Genomic DNA, 14,314 nt, shown 5'->3' on the forward strand with positions numbered 1-14,314 from the left:
CGTGTAAGATGTGTGGTTGCCTATAGCCACACGTCCAAGGGTTGAGTGTGACAATCGCCCAAGTTAAAAATTATTTATCATGGAGCATTTTTTGTCATTTATTAAAATTTCATGTTCATTTTTCTCCATACAGGAGTCCTGTAACAGGACAGGACCGAATGAAATAATGATAAAAATGCTGCAACAGAGACACAGGATTGCTGAATTTCCATGTAAGTAAATGTAATTAATACCTACATAGGTACCTTAATTTATTTAGTAACTAACATAAATTAACAAAAATTCTTTAAAATGATTATTTTAATATCGCCCCAGTCTGAAATTGTCATGTTGATCGATTATTATGATTGTTTCCTTTGAAGAACCATACATAGCTTATTATTATTATTTTTCAACATTTATGTTTTTTTTTTTTTTCAGGTAATATCCAGAATAAACGTCTCTATCTTCGATCGATCTACTTATCTGTAAAGCTGCTGATACGAGAAAAAGGTAATAAATATGTATATGATTATAAATGTATGAATTTTGTGGTTTTGTTATGGTATCTGTAATAAAATAATGTGATGATTTTGATATCGCCCCAGTCTGAAACCTATGTTGATTGATTATTCTGATTGATTTGAAATAATTTGTTCTTGGATAATTGGATCTTGTTTTTCCTAATTCTCATTTTAATAATGTATTTTTTCTCAGGGTGTGGGACATCAATGAATAAACTCAAAAACATCCAATAAGTTGATCTGGTGTTGTCTTGGTGAGTTAATATATTATGTTTTTGTTTGTCAATACTACACTTAAAATGATGAGATCGAAACCCCAATGCCTTCTGAATATGCAATGTTGAACCATGGTTCTGAATAAATATTAATTCCACCCAAATATTCACGACATACTACTTTCATTATAGTTAACCATAAATTACCTTTACAGGACTTGACGAACATCGTACATTCCGTTGAACAAAGTAACATGATCTGCAGTATTCTTGGTAAGAAAATAATCTATTGTTTGTGTAACTGTTTTTTTCACATAACATGATGAGATCGAAACCCCAATGCCTGCAGAATATACAATGTTGATCAATGGTTCTGATTATATTGTTAATCCATAAATCCATTACCACTGATAATATTGTAGTCTAACCAAAAAAATATCTTTACAGGTCACCATTGGATTAAATACAATGAAGATTGTTGAAATATCTCCTGATTTCTTGGTGAGCTGCAGGTTATATTTTAATAATAATTGATTGCTTCAAATTTTGCACACATGATGAGATCGATATATCGCCCCAATGCCACTGAACAAAAATGTAGATCGATGGTCCTGATTTTATATTTCCATACGTACTGGAGAAGTTTACACATAATTAGAAAATAAAGCAAATTTGTGTTTCCCAGGTTTTGAAAAACAACATGGAATGCAACAACGGTCTGAAAAGCAGCTGCTACACAGATGTTGAAACTGGTAAGTAAAATTTAATTGCATTATAATGTGATGGATGTAGGTATAAGTTCTGTACAATAATTTATGAAGAAACATAATGAACATGGTGTATGGGGTCATGCTATCTTACTTACATAAGATATGAATCAAACCCACAATTTCTGAATGTTTTATTTATTGACACGTGTCTAACATGATGACTTCAATATCGCCCCAGTCTGAAATAAAATGTTGATCGATTTTTTCTGATATACTTAACAATTTTTTTGTGAATTGACTTTATAATATTAACTTAGTAACAGCATCAATTTATTTGTTACAGGTTATCAACACATAGACTACAATGCAAATAGATGGACTTTTTTTTTTTTGGTAAGCGGAATATGCTTTTTATTCATATTTTTTTTAATTGCACACATGATGAGATCGAAATATCGCCCCAATGCCACTGAACAAATATGTTGATCGATGGTTCTGATTCAATTATAATTGTTATAACATCATTACACTGTTGGTGTAAAATAATATGTTTTTTATAATTTATTAAATATTTTTACAGATGTATGCACATTGAACAATGAACAAAATGCAACCCAAATGATTGAAGAATAACTACAAGTCCTTTGGTAAGCATTTAAATGTCATTTAATAATCATTTAACAAGATATTTCAATTTTTACATGATGAGATTAAATTATCGCCCCAATGCCACTGAACAAAAATGTAGATCGATGGTTCTGATTTTTAACACACTACATTTAGTAAAGCATGCTTACATTATTAAAAACTAATATGATTTTTATTTTTACAGAATTTTGCTCCATCTACATCTACACCATGGAATTTCTCAACGATGTGAAAGTAAAGCTGCATAATTGTATTAAACAGGTCAGTAAATTAATTAATAATGAAATCATTAAAATTGAGATGTTTTTTTAATGATGATTTTATTATCGCCCCAGTCTGAAGCAGATGTTGATCGATTTTTCTGATTTTATAAAAAAGACGCCACACTATTTAATTTAAATTACTTTATTTCAACTAATATTGTAAATGTTTTTTCAGGACAGCACAACGATATGTATCTACCAAAAAAAAAACTGTGCAACATTCTGCTTTTTTCATGGTAAGATAACGATTAAATTACATTTGATATTATTTCTAGTCATACTGACTGAATACTTGCAAATGATGAGATCGAAATATCGCCCCAATGCCACTGAATATAAAATGTTGATCGATGGTTCTGATTGCGTTATGCTTTTATTCATGAATTTTATGATAAATTTTCATAGGTCTGTCTAATAATTTATACATTTTACAGGATTTTGATCATCTTGAGACTCCAAATCAAAGAATAACTAAACTGCAGCTTTTTTTTGGTAAGTGAAATTATTTTTCATTAATTTATTATGACTTTAAATAATTACATGATGAGATCGAATATCGCCCCAATGCCACTGAATATAAAATAAGTGTAGATCGATGGTCCTGATTGAATTTATAATTATTTGTTGCTCTAGGTATTTTAATTATAAATTGGTCTAAATCTTATATCTTCACAGGTTTTATCCACATACTACATCTAAGATAAGATGAAATGAAAATAATTTAATGAATAGGTGAGTGGGAATTACATTTGAAACAAATCAAAATCATACAGTTTATAGAATCTTTACATGATGATTTATTATCGCCCCAGTCTGAAGCAATATGTTGATCGATTATTCTGACATCTATAATTTACTGAAAATTGTATGTAGGCATTGTGAAATCATTTTAATGTGATTTTCTTTATTTTACAGTTTATTCCTGAAAACTGCCCTACAACTCTTCTCTTCTAAATCGAAAGGTAAATATAAGCATTAAAATATTTCAAAGCTATTAGCTAGAAAGTCTTTAAAATGATGATACAATTAGTTATCCCTGTCTCACAAAACCGTGGGGAAAAATATGGTATGGTAACAACTGAATGTTTGCATGCATTAGCCATCATAATCATTATTTTTATAATATTGTCTTCAAGTATATTTTCATTTTATTGACAGATATGCTATCCACGAAGAAAGGTTTCGTGGTTGGATAAGGATTATGTGACCACGGAATAAATTAATAGGTACTAAATCAACACTATTATTTATCTTATAACTACATTAATCAAAGTTTTTTTTAATAATAATATGATGAATTGCTAAGTTATCCCTGGCTCACTAAACCGTGGGGATAGTATGGTATGGTATTACTGAAGATATACATATTTCAATCAAATTATTGTTTATCCATTTTGCAAGTAAAATTAATTTGTAATAATTTCTTTTACAGATTCGTCAAGCCTAAAATGGTGTACTTAGAGGAAACAAGTGCTGGCACAAGGACAAAATTATAAGGTACATAATTTTTGGAATTAATATGGTACATCTAGTAATTTAATGATGAACTGCTAAGTTATCCCTGGCTCACTAAACCGTGGGGATAGTATGGTATGGTAATACTGAAAATAAGAATGAAATAATTATATATTTCATACAGTTGAAATCCTTTTTAAATACTTCTTATTTATTACAGATTTAATACCAAAACAATGGGGCTGAGCCGAGTACTGGCTGGAGAAAATTATAATAGCAGAAGGTAAATTTCATATTTTTCTTTATGTAGGTGCTAAGTTTAATTGCTATTTAGGTAATAATATGATGAACTGCTAAGTTATCCCTGGCTCACTAAATCGTGGGGAAAATATGGTATGGTAATACTGATTCAAAATAAATACATACTCTGCTTAATTTGTTAATATAAAATATGTATACTTACAACACTTTTTATTTACAGATAATAATATGATATGTGGGGACATGTCACACACCGACAGATACATCAACACCAATGTCCATATGCGATACCTCCAATGTTACCAGAGAATAAGGTAATGCTTTATTGTGTTCATCGCAATGTAATTTATTGAGTTAACTTTCACGTAACTTACATGATGAATACAACATAGACAAGCATATAACTGATATATTTGAGGATATATTTTACTGATCTATTTATATGAATAATTTATATTTATGTCTTCTATTCAAGTTGTTTCATGCATTTTATTTTTTTTGCAGTGTGCAAGTCTTCTGTGGGGTATTCTTCTTTGCTTTTACATTGCAAATAAGGTAAATATCTAAATATTTATTAACATTAAATTACCTTAACCTATGCCGATTATAGAATGATGATTATAAAATAGACAAGCATATAACTGATCCATTTGAAGAAAATTTTCTCTGATAACATTAAGTATGTATTGAGCTCAGAAAAGTTACTTATATTGCTTAGCTAACGTATTTATATCTTATATTTACAGGTAAATTTAGCTGCTCACCGACAACGACATTGTGTTAAATATTATATAATTAATTTAAGCGTAAATAATGTCATTTTTAATATTACTTCATAATAAAACACGATCGTATCGATCAAATAATGTATTATCAATTTATGGTTAACCATATCCTCTTCCTTTTCGATAGGGTCCTGTACAAACATAGTATTTGAGCATCGCACTCAAGGACCTACAATATTACCTAGTAGTCCTGTGCCCGCATTAATTTAGTAAAATATGCATTACATAGTGGTTGTTCAGTTGGATTTTTTAGTATCTTCAAGTCCTACATCTTGGAAAATTAAGGTAGAGTACCATTACGGACATGAACAATATGAACGTGTCAACTGCTTTAGTAAGTAACTGGCTCCACTAATGTTTATTAGTGCATACAGTAATAGCATGCAAAAAATAGATTATGATTGACAGTTAAATTTAACTTATTATATTGGTGAGAATAGTACAGTCAGCAAAGCCAGGATCCAATGGAGAAGAAAACCAAGTGAAACTTTGGCAGCACGAATGATCACCTGACCAACAAATTAATTGTAACGTAAATATCTTGCTATTGGGAGTAAATAATGACGACTCAAACAAAAACTGGGGCTCGCCTTCTGTAATTTACTTGTAACTTTTTCTCCCCATTTCTATGCCTACCAGGTACTTTGCTTTACACGCAAGTATGTACCTACGCACGCTTACTAGCACTTTTCATAGCACCCGACCATAGAACAACGCATTGTCGCCTGTACTCATCCTCAATGTACTTAATACTCACTCGTGGACCAAGCAAATAAATAAATTAAATAGCAGAGAATCTAATCAATCTTTTTTATTTACAAGGGGCTGTATCCTGAAGAACTTACACGTTTGAAAGATCGACTTACTAAACTAAAAGTTATGTTTAGCACGACTGATGACTTCTTCGAAATTGATATGGCTGGTGTCGATGTACTAAACATGCTAGCTGATGAAAAGTAAGTATATATAGGTACCTACCTATTTATTAGACCTAGTGCTTAATAAAGCAAACGTAAGACGCCCTCCCTCTTATTTTAAATAGGTGGTGGTTGTATGACGATTTTTTGTGGCAGTTAGAGGCCAAATAGAGACCTATCCTATGTATTTTCGGGCCATGCTGCATATGTAGGTTTCGGCTTAGTACCTATTCCCTTTTTGCAATACCCTGAATAAAGCCGTGGACGATTATAAGTAAAGTTCACTGAGCTGGTAGTACCTAAGGATGGTCACCAATGGTGAAAGGATTAGCCAATAAAATTGGTACAGTCAGAGAAAGAGATACGTATCCACCCCCAGCGCAAACACTAACATATATCTATCTACTACTTAACGAGTTTGTGTGATCGTAACTAGGTAATTATCAAACAGGGTGGATAGGTACTCATTTGTCTCTTTTGTTGACTGTGGCTTAACTGGTATTTTGGTTTTCAGTTACAGAATAATCGGACAATCAATGGTGATTGAAAAGTCTACTGTTGGAGGTGGTATTGTCCAAGTCGAAAAAACTTCTTGGACTCTAGAAAAGCAATAAGTAATACCCGCAAAGAAAGGTAGTAACAATTTATTGTATGAACAAACAATTTAGATTGTATTTTACAATAAATTATAATACATGGAGAAATAGAAAAGCATTTTTATTTTTGACCATTTTCTATAGTTATTTCACTTTGGCAGTCACTGGGCACTTTGTCGGTAAATAGTTCAGGAATCTGTAAATTGTAAAAAGCGAAGAATGTTAACTATGAATCGAGGTAGAGGAGGGATCAAGAAAGTTGTGTTGGTGTCGGCTCACCCAACTTGACCTGACCCTAGTTAAAGTTGGGGGAAATAATATATACTCGCAAGAGTCGTTAGCACTGAAGCATATACTTAGTTACTAAAAAGTTAAGAAAGTAAGATCACCTGAGGGGTATACGCTTCGACTCTGTCCAGCAACGCATCCGAATATCCTGGAGTATAATACCTGCAAAAAAGGTTAGGTCATGAACTAGTGAGAAGTTCGTTTCGTCACCCCATCTAGCCGAAGAGCGTCCTACACTACAGCTCATTTCTCAGCAATCAAATCACTTCAATTAGCAACAAACTGTACCTAAGATAAGGGGTCAGATTTCTTTTCTGCCGACTATAAATTCGGTCATGCACGGATGATAAGAATCAACTAACTAACCTAACTATTTCTTCCGGGAAACAGCTGTTGATTATATTTTTATACTCCATCAAAGATGTTCCAGGTGAGGTTTCGATTTCCTGTACTTTTTTCAAGGCTCCCGTGGAAACAAATAGTCTACGAGCTTGGGCATCGTTAGGCAGTATCTGTAAAAATAAGAAGAAAACATTATCCTCCTCCTTCGGCAGTCGGGTAAAGCTGCGTACAGACCGACCCAACGAACGCCCAACGATGGATATTTATCATACATAAACAGGGGCAGATTGCAGCAACGAAGGTTAACGAAACCCGTTCGTTTGGCCGGTCTGTACGCAGCTTAAAAAGAAACACTGTTAATGTGAAGAAATTTTAAAATTATAAATTTTCTTGAATGAATTATTAGGTGTGGCCGGCCTTATATTATTCACAGAGTACTTTATCTAATGTAATCAGCCAAAAGGTTGATCTGAGGCCAAAAGCTTCGGTTGTTGTCAATGTCAAATTAATGTCAGACAGACTGTCAGAGACTAGACAAAATAAAATAACCTAAAAATCCAAAGATAAACAAACAAATTTCCTCAACAGTTCGATCCTTATTAAATTAATATATACAGAATTCTATAAATAATGGCTGGCAGAGGCAGAGGGAGGGGTGGTAGTGGTACTTCGTTAACACATGAACAATTGCAAGCTCTAGGAATCGCAAGAGGTGAGAATAATGCACCAACACTCGCGCCCCCTCCGTTATTCCCTAAAATAGAAGCAAAGCCTTTACCGCTGCCTTGCGATGCTGCTACAGATTACATGGTCATAGTCAAAGAACAATTCATTGAATTTTTACACGAGTCACCCGCCTATGTAACTACGAAAACAAAGACTGATGATGTAGAGCGGTATTCAGATAAGTACAAGCTACTGGCTCTTGACGACAAGCAAGTGGGCACGCTGGACTGCGTGTGGGGCAACATGCCGAGCGAGCTGCGGCCGCAGGCGCGCCGCGTCCGCACGCTCACACGGAAACGAAAACTCGACGATCCTACACATATAGAGAAGAGATTGCAAACTCTAGAGAAGAAAGAATCTCAAGAAAGATCTAAGGAAGTTATGGAGACAAATGAAGACGGCGTCGTGAAAAAGGAGGGCGACAGTGACGATGAAGAGCTTGAGGATGAAGAAGAACAAGAGTTTGAGCTTGATGATGGAACAGACTATGCAAATAACTATTTTGATAATGGTGAAGACTATGATGAAGAAGATGACAACCTTGATGATGGTCCAGTGTATTGATCAATGTCATTGTTAAGTTTTTGGAAGAGTTAATGCACAATTTGTGCCTGTGATATTGAAGACAGTTTGTTACTTGATGAATAAATGAGTTTATTAACTACTGGTGGTTTTGAAGTCAGCCTGAACTTACTTTGGCATACTGTGCCAGCACATATTTGAGTATGCTGGGCGGCGCGGCGTGCAGCATGGGCTCCAGGGCGGGGCGGTGCAGGCAGCACTGCAGCACCTGCTTCAAGGCACAACAAGCTCGCCCTTTCACCTCAGCTGATGATTTTGGGTCAGTGTAAAGCTATAAACAAATTCATTTCACATTTCAAACCAATCAAGTAAACGGGACTTGGAATGTGTTCACTAGTGAATACAATAGAACCTCAAGAGAAACACCAGCAACTTTCAGTTCTTAACTTCAAGTTATTATAGGTTAATTTTACATTATCTATTCAACACCTGTAAAACTTGTGGATGGAATAAACTATTGAGTTTGAAAGGTATTCTTGAGGGCTTTTCAACTTATAGAATAGAGGTTCAACAGGTAAATTCGTACCCCAAAAAAGCAGCAATACCTGCATAAGCGCGGGGAAGACATTCGCCACGGCCACGGCGAGGCTGTGCTGCGGGGAGTGCTTGCCCACGTGGCCCAGCGCCCACGCCGCCGCCAGCGCCGCCTCCTCGCTGTCGGCGCCCTGCAGCATGCTCGCTAGACCTGGCACCGCCTGGTGGTAGCAAAAACATTACATTTTATAGGTAAAAATCCAGACCCTAATTATAGTGGCTATGTAATTAGGAGTGTGTGCGTGAGTTGGTGGTTATAAAAACATCATAGGTAAAAATGGGTAGGCAGACTCAGTTTAGTTGCTATGAAATAGCAGTGAGCTAAACTTGGTGGTTATAAAAAATATCATAGGTAAACATGCAGAACCAGTTTAGTCCCAATGTAGTTAACAGGAAATGAGCTAAACTTAGCATTGTGCAAGATCCGAGAGAATAAAATCTATGTACCTATCATTTAATAGGAACGTATCTTGTAGCTAAATCATGAAAACAATCATTATGTAGAATATTGATTTGTCTCCAGAGCTCATCTAAAGAAGTTAATAGTACTTACAGGATTTTGACTACGAAATATCGGTAAAACTAACATAAGAATGTATAGGCGTGATTTACTATGTCTGTTTGAGTACCTTTGCCTCGATGACAGCCATGGCGAGCTGGTCGGACTGTCCGGCGATGAAGCCGAGCGCCATGGCGGCCGGCACCGCCGCGCCCCCCGCACACCCCGCCGCACCCCCCGCGGCCAGTAGCTCCACCAGCGGGCCGCAGCCCCCCGAGTTCACCACCAACTGCGCCAGCTGGAAATATAGGTACTCATTTAGAGAATGTCCTGTATAACTAAATACCTACACAGGTACAGTCTATAGCAGCTCATAAAGTCGCTCCGGCGGCGATTTATCTCAGGTTCCACCTACTTAGGAATAACATACATAGTAATAGGAGACGTGAGACTTAACTAAAAGTTTTTTTTTGCCTTTCGCGCCAAACTGCCTACACCATTGAACTAATATTACTGGCCTACACAAACAAATGAAAAGCAGCAGCTCACATCGACAGAATGCTTGACGAGATCCCGCACGAAGCAGGCGGCGGCGCGGCGCACGGGCGCGGCGGCGTGGCCCAGGTGCAGCAGCGCGGGGGGCAGCGCGCCGCCCGCCGCCGCCGCCTCCGCCAGCTCCGGCCGCGCCGACGACAGTGTCGACAGCGCGCATAGCACACTGCGCTGTGGAGGAGAGACAATATTATAGGCGGGTAAATCTCAATCCTTGAATGGAATACTGCATGCTTTTAATTAATTAATTAATACAATTTATTTAAGAGTAAAATAATAAATAACCATAAGTACTTAAATCAATAATTTTTAAATGTTCGTTAAATATTATTTTTTTCTGCATGATACTAGCATAAGTTTCTTTTGGTAAGAAATAAAAGGCTTTTTTATTTTTATTTATTTTAAATCTCAATCAAATCGCACACTATGCCGTGCCGGGGCGCAATGTTCAACTAAACTGCATGGTCACATGACATCATAATTTGAGCCAGCCAACCTTATCCACAACCACCTCCTGCTATAAAATGTGAATGCATTGTAATGCTATATTACTGTACCTAACCACAGACTATATGGATGGAGATCCAGTAAGGTCGTTAAATCAGAATTAAGAAAAGTCGTTAATTAAAGTTTTATTATTGCTGAGATGTATCGATCGAAGTGCCTCGTCGAGCGAAGCGCGTATTCGAATTTATTTGCTGTGATGTGTGTGGAATGGTGTGAGCCTTATTTAGGTAGGTAATTAGTAAGGTACTTACCTTCAACTTGGGGTCTTGGTTTTCGAGTGTGCGGACGATGTGGAGGATGGCGCCCGCGTCCGCCACCGCCTCGGGGATGTGTTGGGACAAGTCCGCCAGCGCACCCACTGCTATCTGTAAGTGTGACGATGAAATATATCTCATACATAATATTATGTACTTACTCATAGTCTTAGGGTAAGTCCCCATTGGCACTGCGTTGCGTCGTCGTCGTTCCGTCCCAAAGTAGCAGTCATAAAAACGCACAGCACCAATGAGGCCTCTCATTTTTTGTATTTTGATTGCACATATAAAACTCATCTTATTCTTCAGCCTATAGCAGCCTCATAGCAATTTCAGACCCCCTTTGAATTTCACTTTACCTAACATAATTTGTAGATACCTACGTGATAGGCTGTAAGGCGTATTACCACGAGTAGTTTTTACCTGTTTGAGCGAGATCTCTGGCTCCTGCAGCGCGAGCAGCAGCAGCGGCAGCGCGCCCGCGTCCGCCGCCGCCGCTGCCAGCGCCGCCGACTGCTTGCCCACGACGCCCAGCGCCCACGCCGCGTTCTCCTTCACCTGCGAATGTATTGTATACGTACGGTCAGCAGCATAAGTAGCTATAGTAGGTACACTTCTGTACCTTGTCCAACTGACGAACCGTCAATGTTTCAATGAATGGATAGCCGGTTTTAGATTGACAAGGTACTACTTATGTACTTATGCAGCTGACTGTACCTCTAAGAGCGATGTCATACAGACGTTTGTAGTGGCTGCTCGGCGTCGTTACTTTTGATCACTAACGATGGCTGCCACTCTGTCGTTTCCCTCCTCTCCTTAATCTCCTTTTGTATAAATAGTGGCATGTCGTGCAATGGTTTTGAGTCTGTCTTTGTTTATTCTCTATCAATTAGCAGGTATAACTATAAGAGGAGAATTTGGCCTAAAATATTAACAGTAGTGTAACCTCTCCTACATACCTCTCGTATTAGTAGGTAGGTAGTTGGTGCGTATATTAATTTAAATGGTAAAATAGGTCTAGGTAGGCCTACCTGTGTATCAAAGTCTTCGAGGCATGCGACGATTTGTTCCAGCCCACCCAGGCGCACCACACTTGACGCTAACTCCTCGTTATGTCTACAAAATAACCATACTTATTACTTTGTAGCTAGTTTAATATGAAATAGGTACCTACCTAGGCAGTGCCATAACTACTTCTTCAACAGGAAATAAAGTTTATACCTACCTACCATTGTTGTACCTTAGTACCTAGTTATACACGCTAACTAAACTTTATAAGTTGATATAGTTAAACTATGTATCGCAACAATTACCTTGCAACAGCTCTCAATAAATATAACGCAGATCTTTTGTAGTAAACCTGCAAAAAATATTGAAATTACTGGTGCACTACTGGACTGTATACTTACAGGCATATCATATACCTACTATCTCGAATTTTACATTTTACACTATAGTGAGGTACTTAGCCTTAGGTAAGTAGATCGTTCATCTTAATGATGATATAGATAAGTACTTAGTAACAGGATGCAGGTGAAATTTGACTTTGACCTCAGTAGGTACTTACTTACAAAATAAATTTGAATTTATAGGCATCTGATTAAAAGGTTCTTGTGGTTTGTGGTGCGAGATCGTCTAACTAACGCCTCTTTAGGTCGCACGCTGTAATGTGTGCATTGTTACCTGCAAGTTTATTGCTAGTCCCACATAATATTATCTTTAACCTTCAGACTGCTGCACTTATGTACAGACGTGATATTTCATACAATAACAACTATTTAAATAAATCTATCTACACTATAAGTACCTGACTGACTAACGGTGATGGCAATAAATGCAAAAAAGGATTATGTTGGGTTTGGGTACCTATGTCAAACTCATGAACCGTCTACTCATTCAAGCATTCACTTATGAAGCTACAGTACAGTCAGCTTCTGATGCAAATGCACCAACGTCCACCACTGCGCGCAAGTTTCACTTCTACCACCGGCACTCAGAAGAAGCCCGTACATTATACTTATTGATCTGCTGCAAGATCTGCGCCACGACGCCGGCGTCCAGCAGCGTCCTGGCGGCGGCCTCGTCGTGCTCCGCCAGCCGCGCCGCCGCCACCGCCGCGCACTGACGCACCTGCGCGCATGTGTCCGACAGCAGGGGCGATAGCAGCTCTGGGGGACATGGGTTGCGGCTTCAGTTAAATATATTAATACTTACCTACATGTTAAAAAAAACATTGTTATAAGTACATATCTACTCATGGCTAAAGGGGCTATTCCATGCATTCAACTTGGTTCCTAAGTGAGCTGGTGGTAGGTACGATCATTAATGATAATGACACGAGCGGTCGGCACTACGAACTCATTCTTGGGTTTCGTTGCTGATAGTGTGTATCGCCTATTAGGTTCTAATTACCTAGATCCTTGTCATCATTATCAGTTATGAACATAAAGCAAAGCAGCAATGAACAATGTATTCAATCGTCAATAACTCGAAAACGGTAAACTATTTTGAAATTCTGATTTCAGTTTCGGGCTTAGATATAACATGCTGCACATGCTGGTTTCGGCTTAATATACCCTTTTTGCAACACCCTGTATAGTAAGTAGGTAACCTATTATATCCTCGAAGGGATAACTATAGCTACAGCTTACATCACAAAACAATACTTGACCAACCCAAGGCACCGGCGTTCTGCAGACACTTGGTGTTGGTGGACCTCGTGGCCAGCTCGGCCATGGACTGCGCGAACACCAGCCGCGCCTTCTGGTACGTCTCGAACACTGGAACCAACCCACGTTGTTATAATTAAGCACGGTTGAAGCGCTGGTATGGTAGCTAGTTGGTTGGTTGGGCTATTCGAGTGACGTAAACACTGATGTTCGCTATTGTACCTAATGTATACTCCCGGCGCACCCTGGGCAGTCAGCGACTGAGACTTATATTGACACTGGCCAATGCCCTACCACCACGCTGACCCTATTCATTCAGCTCTAAATAGTGTTTGTCACCGACACGCTAAGTTTTACAACAATAGCTATTAAAGTTTGATTACTATATACAAGAAGCATAGTGGCTGTGGGCCATCCACTCACCCAGCTGGATGTTCCGCGCACTGCTCATAGAATGGCTCATGGTTACGTATACTTATCTAAGCGTTTAGTTAGATGGTATGATATACAGAAGTTCCTTAGATGTAGCTAATGCAATATGCAAAACACATGCAAAATAGTAATTTGTGTTGCTTTCGAAATGACGTGTGGCATGAATGCTAAAATGACATGTTTTCAAACTATACGGGCATAGAGGTTGCGTAACATCATTCTATGGCAAGGATTGCGCGCTACAATGAGCTTATTGAGGAAATCGTAAGGAAACAATGCGTACAGTGAAACTATAAAGTCCTGAAATTAATGTTTGAGGAACTAAAATTTTCAGGAGCCTGGCACCATTAGAAAAGAAACATAAAAGTCATAACAATTGTTTATGTCAATAGGCGGTTGGCTGTTTTTTTGAATTTTCTTATTAATTATAAGGATAATCTAGATAAAAGCAACAATTTACGCTTGGTTGCAATTAGGAAGATGAAGAAAAATATTCGTAGTCAAGCTAGTGAAGTTATTTATCGAGTTTTTATACAATGTTTAGCGGAATATCAAGCTGGACACATTTTGTCGAAT

The 14,314-nt window shown here is 37.5% G+C and overlaps 2 protein-coding genes, 1 long non-coding RNA gene and 3 other non-coding genes across 6 annotated transcripts; 5 read left to right on the forward strand and 1 right to left on the reverse strand.

Annotated features, from left to right (window-relative positions):
- Window positions 1-20: 20 nt before the first annotated feature.
- LOC105383967 lies at window positions 21-6,468 on the forward strand. The gene is made up of 19 exons (XR_007268011.1): window positions 21-212; window positions 421-492; window positions 697-757; window positions 934-991; window positions 1,166-1,219; window positions 2,009-2,075; window positions 2,261-2,337; window positions 2,515-2,575; window positions 2,774-2,831; window positions 3,015-3,071; window positions 3,255-3,301; window positions 3,498-3,565; window positions 3,772-3,836; window positions 4,015-4,077; window positions 4,276-4,369; window positions 4,560-4,610; window positions 4,802-5,125; window positions 5,663-5,796; window positions 6,272-6,468. It is a non-coding gene; the product is annotated as an uncharacterized LOC105383967 (long non-coding RNA).
- LOC125491034 lies at window positions 558-622 on the forward strand. Its single transcript, XR_007268066.1, has one exon. It is a non-coding gene; the product is annotated as a small nucleolar RNA SNORD31 (small nucleolar RNA).
- Window positions 1,637-1,704, forward strand: LOC125491033. The gene has a single exon (XR_007268065.1). It is a non-coding gene; the product is annotated as a small nucleolar RNA SNORD31 (small nucleolar RNA).
- On the forward strand, window positions 2,381-2,447 carry LOC119694451. Its single transcript, XR_005254877.2, has one exon. It is a non-coding gene; the product is annotated as a small nucleolar RNA SNORD31 (small nucleolar RNA).
- LOC105383996 (sperm-associated antigen 6) lies at window positions 6,386-13,989 on the reverse strand. The gene is made up of 14 exons (XM_048631539.1): window positions 13,730-13,989; window positions 13,313-13,417; window positions 12,648-12,805; window positions 11,951-11,997; window positions 11,669-11,753; window positions 11,061-11,195; window positions 10,635-10,748; window positions 9,874-10,047; window positions 9,455-9,622; window positions 8,837-8,986; window positions 8,404-8,562; window positions 7,008-7,153; window positions 6,743-6,803; window positions 6,386-6,549 (listed from the first exon to the last, which is right to left on the reverse strand). The coding sequence occupies exons 1-14, from the start codon at window positions 13,767-13,769 to the stop codon at window positions 6,475-6,477; spliced, it is 1,617 nt and encodes a 538-aa protein (XP_048487496.1). The 5' UTR covers window positions 13,770-13,989; the 3' UTR covers window positions 6,386-6,474.
- On the forward strand, window positions 7,494-8,373 carry LOC125490966 (DNA-directed RNA polymerase III subunit RPC7-like). Its single transcript, XM_048631540.1, has one exon. The coding sequence runs from the start codon at window positions 7,614-7,616 to the stop codon at window positions 8,271-8,273; it is 660 nt and encodes a 219-aa protein (XP_048487497.1). The 5' UTR covers window positions 7,494-7,613; the 3' UTR covers window positions 8,274-8,373.
- Window positions 13,990-14,314: the final 325 nt, after the last annotated feature.

The sequence above is a fragment of the Plutella xylostella genome, chromosome 29 (genome assembly GCF_932276165.1).
Source record: "Plutella xylostella chromosome 29, ilPluXylo3.1, whole genome shotgun sequence".
In the NCBI taxonomy this organism is placed as follows: Eukaryota; Metazoa; Arthropoda; class Insecta; order Lepidoptera; family Plutellidae; genus Plutella; species Plutella xylostella.